The following is a 19,175-nucleotide window of genomic DNA, read 5'->3' on the forward strand; positions in this document are numbered from 1 at the left end:
GTTCTATTTCCTAAGATAGACCTCTTACTTTATAAAATAAGCAATGAAAATAAAATTAAAAGGAATAAATTACTGGCCATAAAGAAGTCTTGAGCTTAGTATTATAATTATTATGATAGAAAAAAGGCATTTCTATGTCCCAAACTTGGCACACTTTACATTTGCAAGGGACATCCAGCATCATACTGGTAACTCCAGACCTCTGTGATATGTATACCACTGGGGGAGAAAGGAGCTTGCTGCCAAGAGGGGGAACAGAAAGCAATCAAATGGTCATCTATGAGCTTATCAGCTCCATAACTACACAGACAAGTCAACAAAGGTAAAAGTTAACATCAAATCCAAACAACTGTCTAAGGCATAAGGGTCTGCCAGATATAATACCTACACGTCTACCACCCTACCACCACCATCTTCCTCCTTCCACAAGACAAGAGGAATATGAATTTTCTTTGCTGGCTTTCAAACTTGTATAATACATACCTCTCAAATTAGCTACAACACACAAACAGCAAATTTCTGCCATTCATGGCTTTCATTCTCCCATCTCAAAAACAATCTTTTTTAAAGTTTGGACAAATGAGGATAATAGTAATGTTTCAAACCTCAAAATCTGTGGCAAAATCTGGAAACTTCTTATCAACTTTCCACTCAAGTCTGAGTTGTGGAGCTCCTCCATCCCTCTCTCCCTCCCCCTTCCTTCCCTTCCTCCCTCCCTCCTGTCTTTAGCCTCCACATGACTGTTGATGTCAACTGTTGATCCACTTTCAGTCTTCTTCCATCAAGAGTCTTTACATTCCTTGACATATGCCTGTGAGGGTATGCACTTTCTTGAATAATAATAACAATAGATGATGATGTATCTATTACTTTAAAATATAAGTGTATCCTTTTTGATATTCACATAACCTAATCCACTTCTCTCTGTAACTTATTTTGATATTTTTGTCATTAATTTTATGTGGCATTGATTAAGTTGACACTTATTACAAGCAAGTTTTCTGTTTTTTTCTTCCTTTCTTTTTAGGTGTGTGTGTGTGTGTGTGTATTAAATTAGTAAGGATCTACCAGATAAAATAACTAAATTCCCATCACCTCCTCCATTTTCCTTCTCCCACAAGAGGAATATGAATTTTCTTTGATGGCTTTCAAACCTGTATAATACATACCTCTCAAATTAGCTACAACACACTACACAGCAAATGTCTTTCCATTCATGGCTTTCATGCCCACTCACCTGTTGCATGCACATTCAGAGATTAGAAGTCGATAGATACCCTGTGCCTCTTCTCTCACCCTCTACTGTGTGAGTGTGTGTATGTGTGTACATGTGTGTGTATAGGTATGTGCATATGTGTATGCTGGTTCACATGTGTGCATATGTGAGGACAGAGGCTACGGTAGGTATTTTTCCTCAATTGCTCTCAACTTTTTACATTTTAGAAAGAGTCTGTCATGGACCTTGAAGCTCACTGACTCCTCTTGATTAGCCTGAAGGAAAATGAGCTTCAGAGATCGGCTGCAAGACACTGAAAAAGAAATCAAAGATGGAAAGACATCCCATGTTCCTGCATTGACAGAATACTGGGGAAAGGCTATACTGCCAAAGTTAATTTACCTATCTAAATTCTAATGTCACATTTCACAGACTCAGGAAAAACAACTCAGGAATTCCTATGGAACCACAAAAGACCAGAAATAACCAAAAGTACGAATACTGCTAGGGCATCACAGTACCTGGCTCTAATTAGACTACAGAGCCACAGTGACAAAGACAACCTGGTACTGGTATAAAAATGGTAGGCAAATGGGTCACACTGGAGGACCCAAAAATGAAACAACCAAAAAGTTATGCCCACATAATTCTGACAAAGGAGACAAAAACATAAGCTGGATAAAGACAGCCTGTTCAGTACATAGCACTAGCAAAGCTTGATTTCTTTCACCGTGTACCATCAATTCAAAATGAATCAAAGACCTTAATTTAAAACCTGAAATGCTGAAACTTCTAGAAATCCATAGGAAATTCTCTTCAAGACACTGGAGGAGGCAAGAACTTCCTGACTAGAACATGTAGCCCAGGAGCCAGCCCAAACTATAAACAGATGAGACTACATAAAAATATAGTTTCTGCACAGTGGGAACTGAAGAGATAGTTCAGCGGTCAAGAGCCGGTTTTGCATGTAGAAACTCTAGCGCAGGAATCAGGAATCTAATAGTTTTAGATTATGACCTTAAAGCTAGCATGGCATTTGTACCTTTCAAGCATTATAAGCACACATAACATACATATACACACTCACTCTCAAGTACACATAAACATAATAAACAATGGAGAAATGTATTTACTAACTAGCCATTAAAGAAAGTTTCCCAATAAATGCTCTACTAGGAAGCTTGAAAGGCTGCAGACAGCTCAACTGCCAGAATGCTTGTCTAGCATGCACAAAATCCTACATTTGATCCCAGCACAACGTACATCAGGAGTAGTGGTACATGTCTATAATCTCAGCATTCAGAAAGTAAAAAAGGGATCAGGAGTTCAAGGTCATCTCTGGCTATACACTGAGTTCAAAGCCAACTTATATGACAGCCTACCTTGAAAAAACAAACAAACAAAACCCAAAAAATAAAAATAAACAAAGAACCAGGAAGCTATTGAGAAACATTAGGTATAAAAGTTAAAAAAAAATCATAAATAAGAACAATATTTACTTTCAATTTACAATCAATGTATCTATATATCCTACTATTACAGATTTTAAACTGGTTTTATATATTTTTCAAAAGTTGTATTAGAAGATTAAAACTCTCATAGGAGTAGAAAAAGAACCTAGATATGCCTAATAGAGTTTTAAATGTGTATTATATCTCTCACTTACTAATCTTTCTGCTAAGTCTATCTCTTTGAGAAATACCAGAGATATATAAAGAAGAGAGTCATGATAAGAATATTCATTAGCAACAACATCTGCAATTTTTAAAAGTTATACATAATAAATAAATAGGAAGCTATCCAGCAACCCATGAGCAATAATGTAGTAGTTAAATAATAATGAAGCATGAAATAAAGCAGGCTCAGAAGGAGCAAAGACTGTATGATCCATTGACTTGAGATACTTAAGTCAAATTCAGCCTGGCAGTGGTAGTACCTGCCTTTAATCCCAGCAGAGACAGGTGAATCTCTGAGTTGGAGGCCAGTCTGAACTACAAATTGAGTTCCAAGACAGCCAAGATTACACAGAAAAACCCCATCTCAGGAAAAAAACAAAAAACAAAAAACAGGAGGTAATCAAACTCAGAGACAGCAGAAAGGTGACTCTGGAGCTGGAGGAGTTAAGTAGCTCTGTGGGGCGCTGCTGAAAAGGTGCTTAGCTTCAGTCTGAGAAGGTTAGCAAGTCCCTTAAAGGGGCTGGAGAGATGGCATTTACTGCTCTTGCAAAGGACAAGGCTGGTTCCTAACACCCATATGGAGGTTCAAAAGCCTCTGTACTCCAGGTCTAGAAGATCTGCCACCCTTTTTGGACCTCTGTGGTCAGTCTGTGGCAATGTCTGTGGTCAACACATAGTGTACATACATATATGAAGACCAAACATCTATGTAGATAAAAAATAAAATTTGGGGGTTAGAGAAATGGCTCATCAAGTAAAGGCACTGTTGCTCCCACAGAGAACCTGAGTTTGACTCTAGCACTGACACAGCAGCATATAACCATGTATAACTTGAGTTCCAGGGATACAATGCTCTGAGATACCATGTCAGCATATAACCATGTATAACTTGAGTTCCGGGGATACAATGCTCTGAGATACCATGTCAGCATATAAGCATGTATAACTTGAGTTCCGGGGGATACAATGCTCTGATATAATCTTCTGACCTCCATAAGAACAAGGCAATTATACAGTGCACAGACATACAATGTGAGCAAAATATGCATCTTAAAAAAGAGAGAAGAAAGCATAATTAGCATGAATATTTTCTTAAAGTCTCAAAAAATGGATAGTGATACTGGTTATTTAACAACTGAAATACACGTAATACACTGAACTTTACTCATAACAGTGATTAAAATAGCAAATATTATGCATATTAACACAATTTTTAAAAATTATTTACTTTACTTATATGAGTATAGCTGTCTTCAGACAGCCCAGAAGAGGACATCAGACCCCAGATGGTTGTGAGCCACCATGTGGTTGCTAGGAATTGAATTCAGGACCTCTGGAAGAGCAGTCAGTGCTCTTAACTACTGAGCCATCTCTCCAGCCCAACACAATTTTTAATATTAAAAAAAGAGAAAATATATTGTCATTTAAAAACTACATTTATGCATCGACATGGTGGCATATGCCTTTAATCCCAGCATTTAGAAGACAAGATCTCTATTCAAGACCAGCTTCGTCTACATAGCGAGTTCCAAACCAGCCAGAGCTACATTGTAAGATCATATCTCAAAAAAAATATATAAAATAGAACCTATATTTACAAAAAAGCATTATAAACAACAGTTTATATGTGCTAACATAAGACATCTCGTATTTCAACTACAAAATAATTATGTAGATAGTATAGCACTGCTGCTCTTATTTTACATGGAAAACTATGGTCCAGAAATATTATATTTTCAGTTTTAAAACTATTAGCGGGAGCCAATAATAACAATCAGTTTGATTCTAAAACGCATACTTATGCTGAGAGTATCAGGGTATGGGCCAGTGGTAGGACTAGCATGCAGTGGCCTAGGATCGGATCCCACAATCAGACAGACAGACAGACACACACACACACACACACACACACACACAAAGTTCAAACTATCTTATCCTCAAATCTAAACTAACATAAGCACAGTCTCCTTCTCATGGTATCTTTAGCTGACCTGTCTCGGAGCTGCAGCAGGCCTCAGTGAGCCCCAAACAGTTATCTTACGGAACTGCTTCTAACCTACTCTGAATCACTTGTATTTTTGCTTCAAAGTAAATGAAGGCTTTGGCAATTTATTTTATTTTAAAAAGCTGCTTTAGTTCATGTAAATGACTAACCTAAAAAGGCATTTTGGATAATTAGCTTCCAAAGATTTAAAAATAAACAAACTGGTACAAACAGATGTTCCCAACAATAAAATCTTTCACAAAAGTAATATACACTAAGCATAAGAGACACTTATTTTATTTTCAAAAGCAGTTTAATCTATTAAATAATTATTTGGAATAAGAATTTCAAGTGTTTTTTATAAATACCAGACACTTTCCTTTGGGGGTAGGGCATTGCTGGGAACAAAACACAATTTTGTGGAGGTATCTGTGGATGCCAGAGGAAGGTTCCAGATGCTCTAGAGCTAGGTAAGAGGGAGTTCTTAGGCACCTGATATAAGTGCTGTGAACCAATCTCAGGTCCTCTGGAAGAACAGAAGCACACCTAACCTCTGAGCCATCTCTCCAGCCTAAATTGTATATGTTTAATTCAGCAACATAAATGACATAAACAAAACAGTTACTTAACAAGACTTAAAGACTCATAAAACATTGGATTTTAGCCCAAATCTCCCAAGTTTTTGTGCCATGGATCTGTAACAGGCACAGAATGAAGATGTAGCATCAAGGGTTTATTCAGGTGTTTAGGACGGCTATCTTTAACATCTCCACCTCAGAGGATAACAGAAAAACCCCTTGCAAGAACCTGTGCCATTACTGAACTGAAATGTTATGTAAAGCCTTGTATAGAGCTCTTCTTATACAAACATGCACAGTTCTGGGCTCAACCCAGCACAATTTTAAAAAGTCAAAATTTTTATAATCCCTAAGTCAGTTCACACAGACACACCTCAGGTCTCTGATTCAGAACAAGGGATAACCTTTAACCAGAGTATCACATACTTGCTATTCAGTAACCTTATGGGAAATGACAGGGACACTGACGTTAGACATTAAGAAATTAATTCATGATTCATCTTACAAAACATAGCTATCTTCTATAAACCACTTACTTCTGTTTATGCAATATAGAAAAAAATATTATCTTAATAAAGAAACAACTGTACTTACGTGTTAGATGAAAAATCCCATCACAGGCACTAATATGAGATAAAAAGGCATTCCCCAAGCCCTGCCCATTGTGAGCTCCTTTTACAAGGCCAGCAATATCCACTACATTTAGGAAGGCAGGAATCTTGCTGAAATACAAAAGATAATTTTATTATAAAGAACCTGCTTATCAACTAAGTGATTTCTCCAAACATTTCACATAAATTAACTATTTGCTTCTTGAAACAAGATTTGAAATGTACATAATGATAACTTAATAACTTAAATATCCCCCCAAATAAAAAAAACTTTTTATATGTTGTGACTTCTTTCTTTTATGTTTTATTTTGTTATTATTTGTGTAGGGTGGAGGTGGGGTGTACCTGTGCCACAGCTCACTGTGGAAGTCAGAAGACAAACTGCAGAAGTCAATCCCTTCCTTCTACAATGTGGGTCCTCGGGATTGAACTTAGGTTAGGCTTGATGGCAGCCTCCTTTACCTACTGAGACATCTCACTGGTCCTTTGTGTGTGTGTGTGTGTGTGTGTGTGTGTGTGTGTGTGATGCACACACGCACAGATGCCTTCAAGTGCATGTAGTGGCCCAAAGTTTACACAGGAAGTCTTCCTCAATCATTGTCTGCCTTACTCATTCAGAAAGGATCAGTCAAAAGACAAAAAAAACAAAAAACAAAAAACAAAGGCATAGAACTCATAAACATGCCCAGTCTGTCTGGCCAGCTTCCTCAAGGGATTCCTAGTCTCTGCCTTCAGTGCACTACATTTGCAAGAGTGCTGGAGATCTGAACTCCAGTCCTCACCCCTGGGTGACTAGCTCTTTACTTACTGAGCCATCTCCCATGGCTCCTTTGTGTGCATACGTGAACATGAGTATGCATGGTGTGTTTGTGAGTGCTCACATGTGTATGTAATCCCTGAAGGCCAGAGGTCATATTATTCTTCGGCTCCCATCCATCCACCTTGTTTCTGGAGACAGAGGGGGTCTTTATATGATCTGGGGCTTGCTAACTAGGCTAAGCTAGTGACCAGCAAGACCCAGAAATCCACCTGTCTCTGCCACCGACTGCTGGGATTACAAGTGCACCCCCATAGTGCCCAGCTTTTGTTTTGTTTTTTGAGACAGGGTTTCTTTGTGCACCTCGGCCTATCCTGGAACTTGCTCTGTAGACCAGGCTGGCTTTGAACTCAGAGATGCACCTGCCTCTGCCTCCCTTGTGCTGGGATCAAAGGCGTGCATCATCACCACCCGGCTGTGCCCAACTTTTTTTAATGTAAATTCAGGAGACTGGACTTAGGGTTCACGTTCCCATGGCAAGCATCATGCCCACGAAGCCATTTCCACAGCCCACATTAAGACTTTCTTACCTAGGAAATAAGGGAAGAAACTATTTTATTTCTGAAATTGAAACTCCTAACAGTAATATTGCTAAAAGTTCTATTGGTACATGCACAAATCAAGTACCCAAATCAAGGTGGCTAGATATACTTGGGAGTCAGCAGAAGCTAGGGTTAAAAAGAGAAACCTGGTAGTATCAGCACTTCAAAATAGTGAATAAAAGTGTTTTATGAATCAATATAATAGTGAGTGAAAAGTTAGTGAAAAGTTAAAAAAAAAACTAAATTCTCAGTAGTAATAAATAGTAAATATATTATATAAGACATAGTACTAAAAGTAACAAAAATGATAGTTTCAATTTGTATTGTTAATCTAGAAAGTTATTTTTTAAGTATGTCTTTTATCTTTAATTAGAAAAAAGGAAACCTTACTAAGAAGAAAATACGATAATGCATTGTAGGACATGGGGACAGAAAGCAGATAACACAGTGAGAAGTGAAAGCTACCTCTTCTCCCTATACTGTGACAAAACAGGAATATCTACATTGAGAGGTATATTCTTCTGTACTGTATGCTGAATGTGTACACAGAAGCATGGAACATGTGTTTTTCCTAGAGTATGAATAACTTCCTCTATTTCTTTCTGACCCTAATCCTCCTAGCACTGTAGAGTTGAGGCTGCCTCTCTCCTTATCATATTTGTCCTTCTCGTCTCCAGCACTGAGAATCCTGGTTCTCAGTATATCCCAGTGTGTGCTGAATCCCTACTTAGAATCCTCCTCTTGACGCCATCAGGTTACCATCTAATTTGCTGTAGACTGTCTGTCCCCGTCTGTCCCCGGCTATTGTGAGGCTGTGCTTCTGACAACAAGCAGTCCTTGTAGAGGCCCAGCAGCAGCCACGCCGCCATCTCACCCCACTGAACTCCCTCCTAGTTAGACCCTTGCCACCACTAGACTGTATGGTCATGTGATGCGGCTAAAATTTTCAAAGATATGGAGATATGATAAAAATTCTTTTGAATTTCAAATCTGTTGAAATTTTAGGTATTAAAGGTTTGAATTCCTCAAAAATATCCTTGTTTTCCTTTACTAAAAATAATTGATTAATGGTCCTTATGGAAATAAAGAAATTGAATGGAAGCCTATCTTCTGAAGTTTAGAAGATCAAAATACTACTTGTATGAAAACACAACAGTAGAACTAAGAATACAGCCAGAATCAGGTGTAGTGGTATACACGTTTAACACCAGCACTCAGAAGGCAGAGCCAAACTGACCCTGTAAATAAATGAGAGGCCAACCTGGTCTATCTACACAGTGAATTCCAGACCAGTCAAGGCTACATAGTGAGACCCTGTATCAAAACCAAAACCAAACAAAATCAGCATTATACAAGCTTACATTTGACCAATCACAGATCAAAACTATTCACAAGAAAGAAAACAGACCTGTAATAAGCATGCAAGTTGATTTCTTGTCATTATTCCCTAAACAATAGAGTGTACCAATTTATATAAGTTAAAATACCTGTATAAGTAAACTAGAGAGGATGTGAAATATATAGGAGGAGATGGTACAAAGGCTATATGCATGAAATAACTACAGCACTTTAGGTGAGCAGCTTTTGATATCTGTAGAGTCCAAGAACCAATTCCCCATTCATGGATACCAAGGGACAACTGATTAGTAAAAAAAACCACCTTAAACAGTTGTAGTGTTGGATGCTTGTAAATCCCAGGCTAAGGCAAGAGGAGTAGGTTCAAGGCCAACCTGGGCTACATAGTCAAACCTTGTGCTAAATAAAAAAAATAAAAAAACATCTAAAAATTCCACTACCCAAAAATTACTGTCAATAAATTAGAGATCTTCTTTACATAACTCTTCCTATGTATAATGCATGTATATCCTTATAAAATTACATGATGAAATCATATAACATAAGCTAATTTCTCCCTCTACTTCACAATCTCAGAAAAAAATAATTACATTAACAAAGAAGATCCTTCCTTCTTCCTTTTCTATTCTACATTGCTTTTATAATCATCCAAAGTAATGCTACATTAAGTTTTGAAGAAACTGGGCTGGAGAGATGGCTCAGAGTACTGACTCTTCCAAAGGTCCTGAGTTCAATTTCCAGCAACCACATGGTGGCTCACAACCACTTGTAATGGAATGTGACACCCTCTTCTGGTGTGTCTGAAGACAGCTATAGTGTACTCATATGAATAAAAAAGTTTGGAAGAAACTTGGTTCTGAACATACCAAATACACATACTTCCCCATCTTTGAGTAAATCAATAAGTGTAATGTATTCCTTACCTTGCTGGTTTGTGATACTGGCAAAGGAAGTCAAACCTCTCATCTGGCACGGGCACTCTGCTCTCATTAGGATCAATAGTGCAGAACGGGAAATTTTCTGCTGAAGCCTGACTATTGGTTAATACATTGAAGAAGGTGGACTTCCTAAAATAAAGGAAAGTGCTTTCAGTCAATTCTTAAATTACTAAAACAAAACAAAACAAAACAAAAAAACACATCTGACACTAAATTCAGAGCTCAGTATTTATGAGGACAAATCTGGGAAGGCGGAAGAAACATTTTTACTAACACAAAATATGAAATTTGATAATTTAATTTCATAATTAGGTTATATTCCCTAGTTTAGTCTATTTGAAATTTGAAAAGAATGTTTGCAAAGAACCTTTGAAATAGAAGATATATGGAGTTCCATATACTGTCACGAAACATATCCTTCCACAGTGTACCATTATCATAATCCCAGTATCTTTTCGCCCATATTTAACATGACTTCCCTAATGTTGACATATTGGAAGCTAGCATGACTATTCCCAAAGCATTCCAAATTGAGGAGTGGATACTATTTGACTCTGAAGAAATAGGTCAGAGCTCATACTAGCTTCTAATTGTTACTACACAAGGATTACTGGTAATCTCAAACTATAAATTATAAAAGTAAATAGAACTTTTTTGCTATATGATTTAAATCAAGATAAAAAGTGTATTCATACAAATACTTTTTCAATTATCTGGTTCATATCATGATATGTACTCAGAAGATGATGCCAACCCAGAGATCACCAGTCATGTTTAAAATGTGCAGTTTTTAAAAAGTGGAGTAAAGTCTGATGCAAAATGGGACTTTTAAGGATTTTGCTGATTTGCTTTGGACTACTGTAGAGACCTCACTACAGTAACTTTCCCTTGCTTCAGAAAGAGTGCACAGGAATTTAAAGTGAGAATTACTATTATACAATGTTTTTTAGAATTGAGGAAGTGGCTAAGGATTAGTCAGTAATTATGAAGCCAGCACGTATAAACTCTGGTTAAATGTGATTATGTAAAAATGTTTTCATATGGACTAAATTTGATAAAACAATACTCAAAAAGTATAGTAGTTGAGTTACTATGTGAATTAAAGATGATTTTTCCCTCCCCGCCCCCCCCCCCAAATTTTAAGGTATAACTGTCTCTTCAAATGAGGTCTAATTATCTTATATTCAGCAGGGAAAATAACATCTTAACCAAAGCACATCAGATCAAACTTTTAAACCAAGGAACCAGTTCTTTTTATTCATTCCTGAGAGCCCCATAAAAACAGGGTGAAGAGAAAGTAACATCAGAGCCTCCCTCAATGCTCCTGGTGAGGCGTGTGTGTGTGTGTGTGTGTGTGTGTGTGTGTGTGAACAAGATGCTCAACGGACCTAAATACTGAGCTTCCACCACACTCAGACTAAACATGTCAGAGTCAAGTAGAAAAGTGTGCCTGCCAAAATAGACAGAAATCAGTGCTGCTAGCAACACCGCTAATCAAATCAGTGGCTTCCAAATCCTGCTATACTGCATTACAGAGGGTAAAGGTTACAAGATCTACCAGTATTCGATCCCATGTTTTAAATATATTCAGATACATAGTATAAAGGCAAGTTTTAGAGAGATGGGGTTAAATTCATACTCAGCTAAACAACCACAAATTAATGGTGACTTCTGTAGGATTTACAGTGGCCACCCGTAACAACCTAGCACAGGATGCCCTGAATGAATGTGTATTGTTGGCACCCACATAGCCACAGGCAGTAAAGAGCAAGGCCTGAATCTACAGGTAAACTGACAAGCCTGTTCCTACATGGGCCAGGCTCTGTAGGATAGTTGACAGCGCCCGTGCTGCCACGGTACCGAGTATCGGGCGTAGGCCTGGGGGATTAACAAAAAACACAGACACGGGTCATTCTGCAAGGAGAATGCCAAAGCTTTACTGAGAGACCAGCAATATATATACTAGAGGCCAGGGAAGGGAACAGGAAAAATCAATTATAGTCATAGGTCAGGCACCTGGGAAGTTCGTACCACACCAGGCAGGAAGGCAGGAATCAAGCTAAGCCACGGGATGTTTTGCTCTCAAGAAACCTGTGCAAAAAGCTCAGCTGGGGGTCTTGAGCCAAGCTCTCTGGTTCCCAACAGATGGTAATGCTTTCCCTGGGGATCTAAGTGCAGAATGACCACTGTGTACAAAAATTAGCAACTACAGCTTCCTTTTCCTGAATGCTTACAGCTTGAGACCCCTACCCCTGTGGGGAGGTTCCAGGTTTCTGAAGTAGTAGGTGTGACTCCATCAAAGCACACACTCCACCTGACCCCAGCGTCCCCTGTCCACGTGTGTCGTTTCTTTAGTGTTCCTGTCCTTTCTTCATTCCCTCATCAGCCATAGTCCGAGGTCCAGGACCTTATGAGACATACTACTAGCAACAATTTCAAGCTCTAGGAATAAAATGAATCAGTGATTTCCACTGGCTTCTTTTATAGAAGTGTCCTTTAATTTCAATCTTATAAAGACAGATGTCATACTACTTAATTTAAAAGTATGTATATTTATAAAAATATAATCCACTTACTTCTAAAAATGATGGTAAGGCTTGAGCCAGTGAGAAGACTCAACAAGTAGAGTCACCGGCCACAGAAGCCTGGCCAACTGATTAATCTCTAGCACCATTTGTTAAGATGGATGGCAAAAACTTACTCCATAAAGTTGTTCTCTGACCTCTACATACTCGCCAGAGCATGCACACACTCCCATACACATACCATATACATACATATGTACAATATGTATGTACAAATATGTACAATAAATACATGTTTTAATTTTTAAAAGAGTATAAGAGAAAATAATTTAAAATGTTAATATAAAAACACAGGAGATAATTTTTAAGAGAATTTGCATTTTCATCATGACCTTTAAATGTCATGCCTACTTAAAATGGTCAACAGAAAAAGCCCATTTCAGGTCTGGCACCAAAAACCAAACAATAAACAAACAAAATGTAAGCTGAGCTGAGGGCATGCCTGTAAGCCTGCTAGCACTTTCCAGGTTAAGGCAAGAGGATCTTGAGTTTGTTTGTTGTCTCAAACACACACAGAACAACACAAAATAACCTGGAATCTCAACTTTTCCCACAAAACAGGAAGAAGCTATTAATAGTCATGGAGCCCTATCAAAATAACTGTACGCCTGCTGTCTCAATTATTTCAGGAAGCTGAGGGCAGGAAGATAGCTTATGCCCAAGAGTTAAAAGCCAACCTTGGTAATACAACATGACCAAGGTTAAAAAAAGAAAAAAAAAAGCTCTTCTGGAACAATTGAAATGGCTGAGTAAGCAAAGGTCCATCAAGCTAAGCCCCAATCAAAATAGCTAACACATTTTTTAACAAATCAAATAATTTTAATATTTATATACTCTAAATAAACCTCAAAAATATATTCTCATTGTCCACATATTAAAGATGCTATTAGAGACTCTGAAATCACTCAGTGGTATGTGCCATAACAAGACTGAGTTCAATCCTCAGCATCACAAAAAGAAAAAAATGTAAATTTTATCATTTAAGCCATATACTGAAACATACACCAGAAGAAACTCCTATTAGTCCTTAGAGTGAAAAAAATGTAACACATTCACACTCAACTTGAAAGACAATTCCCCATTTCTATAGACCATCTCATCTTACATAGGTTTAAAATTTAGAAACCCCAGTAATTCTACAGGCATGAAATAGGAAATAAGGAAGTAGGAGAAAGATGTCTGAAGATTACTGCTGCAGACTCGAGGGAAGCCTAAAGAATCTGTGTCTTCCAATAGCTCTGTATGAAAGAAAAAAGAAAGAAAGAAAGAAAGAAAGAAAGAAAGAAAGAAAGAAAGAAAGAAAGAAAGAAAGAAAGAAAGAGGGAAGGAAGGAAGGATGGATGGAAAGAAGGAAGAGGGATGGAGGGAAGGAAATAAGAAGGAACTAGAAAGTAGCTTAAAATTATTACCATGGACTTCAGTGGCAACTTAAGATATTTTTGATCTATTTAAATTTATTCAACCAATGCCTTTTGGAAGCAAAGAATTTTGTTTTGGCCTAAGATTGATGTGTTAAAAACCCATGGGGTTTTGTGAAATGAAATTTCATATATACATATATATTTAAATCCCATAAGGTTATTATTAAGACTTAAAAAAAGAGAAGACTTAAAATTATAGAAAATTCAAACAAGAATGAGTCTGAAGGGCTGGAGACTTGTCTTGGCGTTAATGGCACCTGTTGCTGTTACAGAAGACCTGGGTTTGACTCCCAGACTCCCACGTTGTCTCACAGCATCCAACTCTGTGTAACTCTAGTACCAGGGACACTCCCTTGTCTGTCCTCAAGGAGCACAGTGAGCACATGGTATATTTGTACTGCACATACACACACTGAGCATAAGGCATATTTGTACTGCACATACATACACTCTAATACATACACATAAAAGTAAGTAAACCTAAAGATTGCTTGTGCAAAGGACTCTTTCAGCAATAATGAGACTTGAAGCAACTGCCTAGTGACACATGCCCATAATCCTACAACTCAGGAGGGATTTACAAACCTGCCTGAGCTACACAGTGACTTTAAGGCCAGCCTGACCTAGAAAGAAAACACTATCTTAGAACAAAACCACAAAAGACAGTAACTAGACTTAATGTGTAGGCCTCTACTTAAGACATAAAAATTTCACTTTGGAAAAAACATCTTAGTACATTAAAAAACAAAAAACAAAAAACAAACAAACAAACAAAAAAACCCTAACTGAATGGGTTTTGCCTAAAATCTTTATGAAAATTTCAGTAGGTAAAAGAAAATATGAACACTAATGCAAATTCCCACAGCATACTGAATTAACCATTTATGCCACACACCCAAGACACAAATAAAGCAGAAGGTAAGGAAGGCCCTTTCAAAACTTTCTGTCCATAACTCTATTTTTCAATTACTTGCCTTGTGTACCTACGTTAAGGTACGTGTCAGCCTGAAGGTGTGTGGAGGTTAGGGACAATGCCTCCACCATGTGGGTCCTGGTACTGACCTCAGGGGCCTTTACCTGCTGGGTTACCTCATCAGCTCTACTTCTATGAATTTAAATATTAATCGTTTAATATTGTAGAAAAATACAAAAGACAAATGATTGCCAATGTATGTATATAGGTCAGTAGCTACATGTATTTCCTAACTATTCAGTAAAGGAACCTGCATTCAGCAACACGCCCAGGAACAATGAACACCTAGAGATCAGATTCTTAGACTCTTAATACCATTCTTGAATTTTAAAGAAAAGGAGTGGGGTGGTCTTTTGGACACAAGACCAGGAAAAAAGGAAAATGGCCTAAGAAGTAATTTTCTCCTTTTGTTTTTATATATTTCTTTATTCTGAAAATCAGGTGAGGGGCTGGGTCAAAGGTTCACTTGGTAAAGTACTTGCCACACAAGCATGAGGACCTGAGCTTAGATCTCCTGACCCCATGTAAAAAGTAGGGTGCTCCCCCTTGTCTGTAATCCCAGTGCAGGAGAGGTGATCACACTGATCCACAGAGCTAGCTGACCAGCCATTCCAGCTAGGTTCCCTTAACACAGTTAAGGGAAGCTAACACAAAACAAAATCAATGGTATTTTTGGAGAATTTTGTCTCATAATACTTTATGTGGACATTTTTTTACTTTACTAGTCTCTTGCTTATATATGGTTTCCAATTTTGTGTTTTTATGGTGTATGTGTCAGCATGTATTCATGTATATGTACACAAAGTGTTCTTTGGTGTTTTTTACGGTCTTGTTTTGTTTTATTCTGGCTGGTTTGTTTTGCCTATTTGACCTCTAAATAAAGAGAAGGCATGGAGCTGGATGGGTGGAAGAGGTGGGGAGGAGATAGAAAGAGATGAGGAAGAGGAAACCAGGATCAGAATATATTGTATGAAAAAAAGTATTTCAATTAAAAAAAAGGGATGGAAATCAACTAAGGCAGACACTCTCCCTACATTAACTTCTGGTGCACGTAAATACTGCAGTTTAAAGGAAAACGCTGCTAGATTATTTGACACTTTAGGTAACCAGCTGTCTGGAATTCATAGCAACCTAGGCCATGATCCTAGAGACTGCTGAGCTATAAGCCGAGAAGAATCTGGGTTCCACAAGACTATCATACAGAAGTCTACTATGACTAAAGAACCCATTTTTGACTGCAAAATACACTATTATTTTATTGTGTGCAAAACATACAATAAAGTCTTTAAACCAAGGTTATACGGAATAACTCTGTAACTCAGTATGATGCCACACAAGAAGATCTATCCTTGAGATGAGTCTTAAAAAAAAAAAAAAGAGACAAGTCTAAAACACTAAGGACTTTCCCCAAGAGCTGCTTTCTTACATTCACAATAGTACACTGGTCTAACTAAAGGTAATTTACAAAGGACCACTGAGGTAAGAAACAGAAGTAAAAACCAAATCGCCATACTCTTATTCTGATACTCTTTCTTCTGCATTAAAACATGTCTCTTTATCACGAAGCCTACATACAGCTATTAAAGAGGAGAGATTATCCTATTCACAAATAATTACTACCTTCCATAAATAATTATTGGGTGTTCACTATTTACCTACACCAGTCTAGGCACTAGAAATATGTCAATAAACAGGAACCACACAATCACTTCCGTTTTGGAAGTGAAAGTCTAACCAGGAATGCCAAACAGCTAATTCAATTAGATGATATGTACAACACTCAGAACAGAGACTTGCATGTGGTAACTGGTCAATAAGTAGCAGATCAGCTTCCTGTAGTCCCAGCATTCAGTAGGCTCAGGCAGGAAGATTCCTGGGAATTCAAGGTCAGCTTGGACTCCATAATAAATTCTACATCAGCATGGGCTACAGAACAAGACTGTGCCACAAATGACGTATGACATCAGGATAATGACACATGCCTTTTATCCCAGCACTCAAGAGGTAGAGGCAGGAAATCTGTGGGTTTGAAGCTAGCCTGGTCTACAGAGTAAATTCCAGGAGAGCCAGAGCTACATACTGAGACCCTGCCTCAAAAACAAACAAAAAATACAAAAACAGCTTAGCTATGAACATGGCCACTTAGTTTCTAGTAATTAGCTTTACAGATACATACTAAAAAAGAAAGTTACTCAACTCTCTAATATCAAGAGATTCTTCAGATGATTTCTGTTCTGGTTAGTTTATGCCGACTTGACACAAGCTGGAGCTACCTGAGAGGAGGTGACTTCAATTAAACAACTGCCTCTATCAGATCAACTGTAAGCAAGACTGCAGAGTATTTTCTTAATTAGTATTTGACAGGTGGGCCCAGCTCACTGGGAGGGGACATGCCTGCATAGGTGGTCCTTGGTCCTATAAGAGAGCAAGCTGAGCACGCCATGATGAGCGAGCTAGTAAGCACTCCTGCACAGTCTGCATCAGCTCCTACCTCCAGGTTCCCATCTGGTTTGAGTTCCTACACTGGCTTCTTTCAATGGACTGCAATTCAGAATACATACCCCAAATAAACCCTTTCTTCCACAAGTTGCTTTTATGGTTGTGGTATTTCATCAGAATGGCAGTAAACCTAACTAGAACAATTTCTAAACTGAATGTCCTTATTGCATCCAGTGGACTATCCTTAAGAAAACTACCCTGAACCTCCAATCTACTTCTTGTAAACCCATTCAAAGCTAGACAGATCTAATTGGCCTTTCTTGCCCAGGAATCTGTACAACAGAGTAAGTATCCCAGCTAAGAGTCATCCAGGTCAAGACAACTTTGGTAGCTGGTGTAGCGGAGCTCCATGTAGACTGATTCATGCCTGCCTCATCTCACCTCATCCTTCTGATGTCTAGCTGTCCACTCTTTAATTCTTCCAGTAAGCCTCTTTTATCTTGCTTAAAAGATTTGTGCTTCATACAGTCAACTCTACCTCATACAGTATAATAGATCATTCTATAAAAATGAATTTTACATCCAAACACAATTGCCAAATTTGAGCAAATTATTGCTTTAAAATAAATGAATTTTCACGTAAGCTCTGAATTAAACCTTCAGGACCTCCCTATCAAAAATGAGAGAATTCATGCCAGCAGGATGGCTAAGCAGGTAAAGATATCATCCACCAAACCTGATGGCCTGCATTCAATCCCCTAAACCTAAGCCCACATGGTGAAGAACTAACTTCCACAAGTTGTCCTCTAATCTCCAATATTTGTGTCATCACCCACAAGCAAAATAAATAAAGTGTAATTCAAGGGGCTTGAGAGATAGCTCAGTGTTTGAGAGCACTGGCTGTTTTCCTGGAGAATTGGGGTTCAATTCCCAGCACCGACATGGCAGCTGACAACTGTCTGTAGTCTCACACCCTCACACAGACATGAATGAAGACAAAATAACAATAACAAGAGGAAACACATAAAAAATGTATTTCAAAATATTTTTAAATTTTATTGTGTTTAACATACCTCAATAAAGCTGAAATATTTTGAAGTTGAAAGTACTAATTATTATATTCTATACTGTACCCCCCCAAAAAAACTTACCTTAAAATAACACTTAAGATTTTAAGATGGCCTTTTTCAATTAGTCCCATGTGAAGTAAAGATTGTGTGAATACACTGATTCCAAAGAGATGAATGCTAATATCTAAAAACCTTCTACAGGGGCAGAAAAACAATTTACTACAGTACTTGGCTTGGTTATTTGTTTTGCTATATTTCTAGTTCCACTCTTTTTTTTTTTTTTTTTTTTTTTTTTTTTTTTTGGTTTTTCAAGACAGGGTTTCTCTGTGTGGTCCTGGCTGTCCTGGAACTTACTCTGTAGACCAGGCTGGCCTCAAATTCAGAAATCCGCCTGCCTCTGCCTCCCACGTGCTGGGATTACAGGCGCGCACCACCATGCCTGGCCTATTTCCACTCTTTATTATTATTCTACAAGTAGACTCTAGCACAGAAGGAAACCCCTTCAAAACATAGCCCGCTCCAGAAGAGACTGAAATTCGGACCAACATGTTTGCTCATGTTTTATATTGCAAGACTCCAAGAACTGGGAAACTCAAGCACACCATATTCTAGTCACTGAGGATTTTGTAACAGGAGCTCCAGAGAGCAGACAGACCACCACAACTGTGTGTGTTTCTTGGTTTTGAGACAAGGTTTCTCTATAGCCCAAGCTGGCCTCAGTCTCACACTACTGCTCCTGCATTAGCCTCCACAGTGCTAGGATAAAGATGTGAAGTGCCATGCCTGGCTAAGATCATTTAAAAAATAAAAAGAACAGACACTGAACGTTTAGGTTACATGTATAAAGAATTGTAAGATTAATGCCACATATATCTCCTATCATTGTCTTATGTGCAAATATATGGTATATATGGTTAACTTTAATTTTAAACACATGATAAAATTCAGTCCTTTGTTTTCAGAATTCCC

At 37.9% G+C, this 19,175-nt stretch overlaps 1 protein-coding gene across 1 annotated transcript in view; it reads right to left on the reverse strand.

Annotated features, from left to right (window-relative positions):
• Positions 1-19,175, reverse strand: part of Ola1 (Obg like ATPase 1) — a 114,835-nt gene that overhangs the window by 93,428 nt on the left and 2,232 nt on the right. Inside the window, exons 3-4 of the mRNA XM_052182702.1 lie at positions 9,704-9,847; positions 6,049-6,176 (exon numbers count right to left, since the gene is read on the reverse strand). Of these exons, the coding sequence (XP_052038662.1) occupies positions 6,049-6,176; positions 9,704-9,847 (272 nt within the window). The remainder of the gene's footprint in view (positions 1-6,048; positions 6,177-9,703; positions 9,848-19,175) is intronic.

The sequence above is a fragment of the Apodemus sylvaticus genome, chromosome 5 (genome assembly GCF_947179515.1).
Source record: "Apodemus sylvaticus chromosome 5, mApoSyl1.1, whole genome shotgun sequence".
NCBI lineage: Eukaryota > Metazoa > Chordata > Mammalia > Rodentia > Muridae > Apodemus > Apodemus sylvaticus.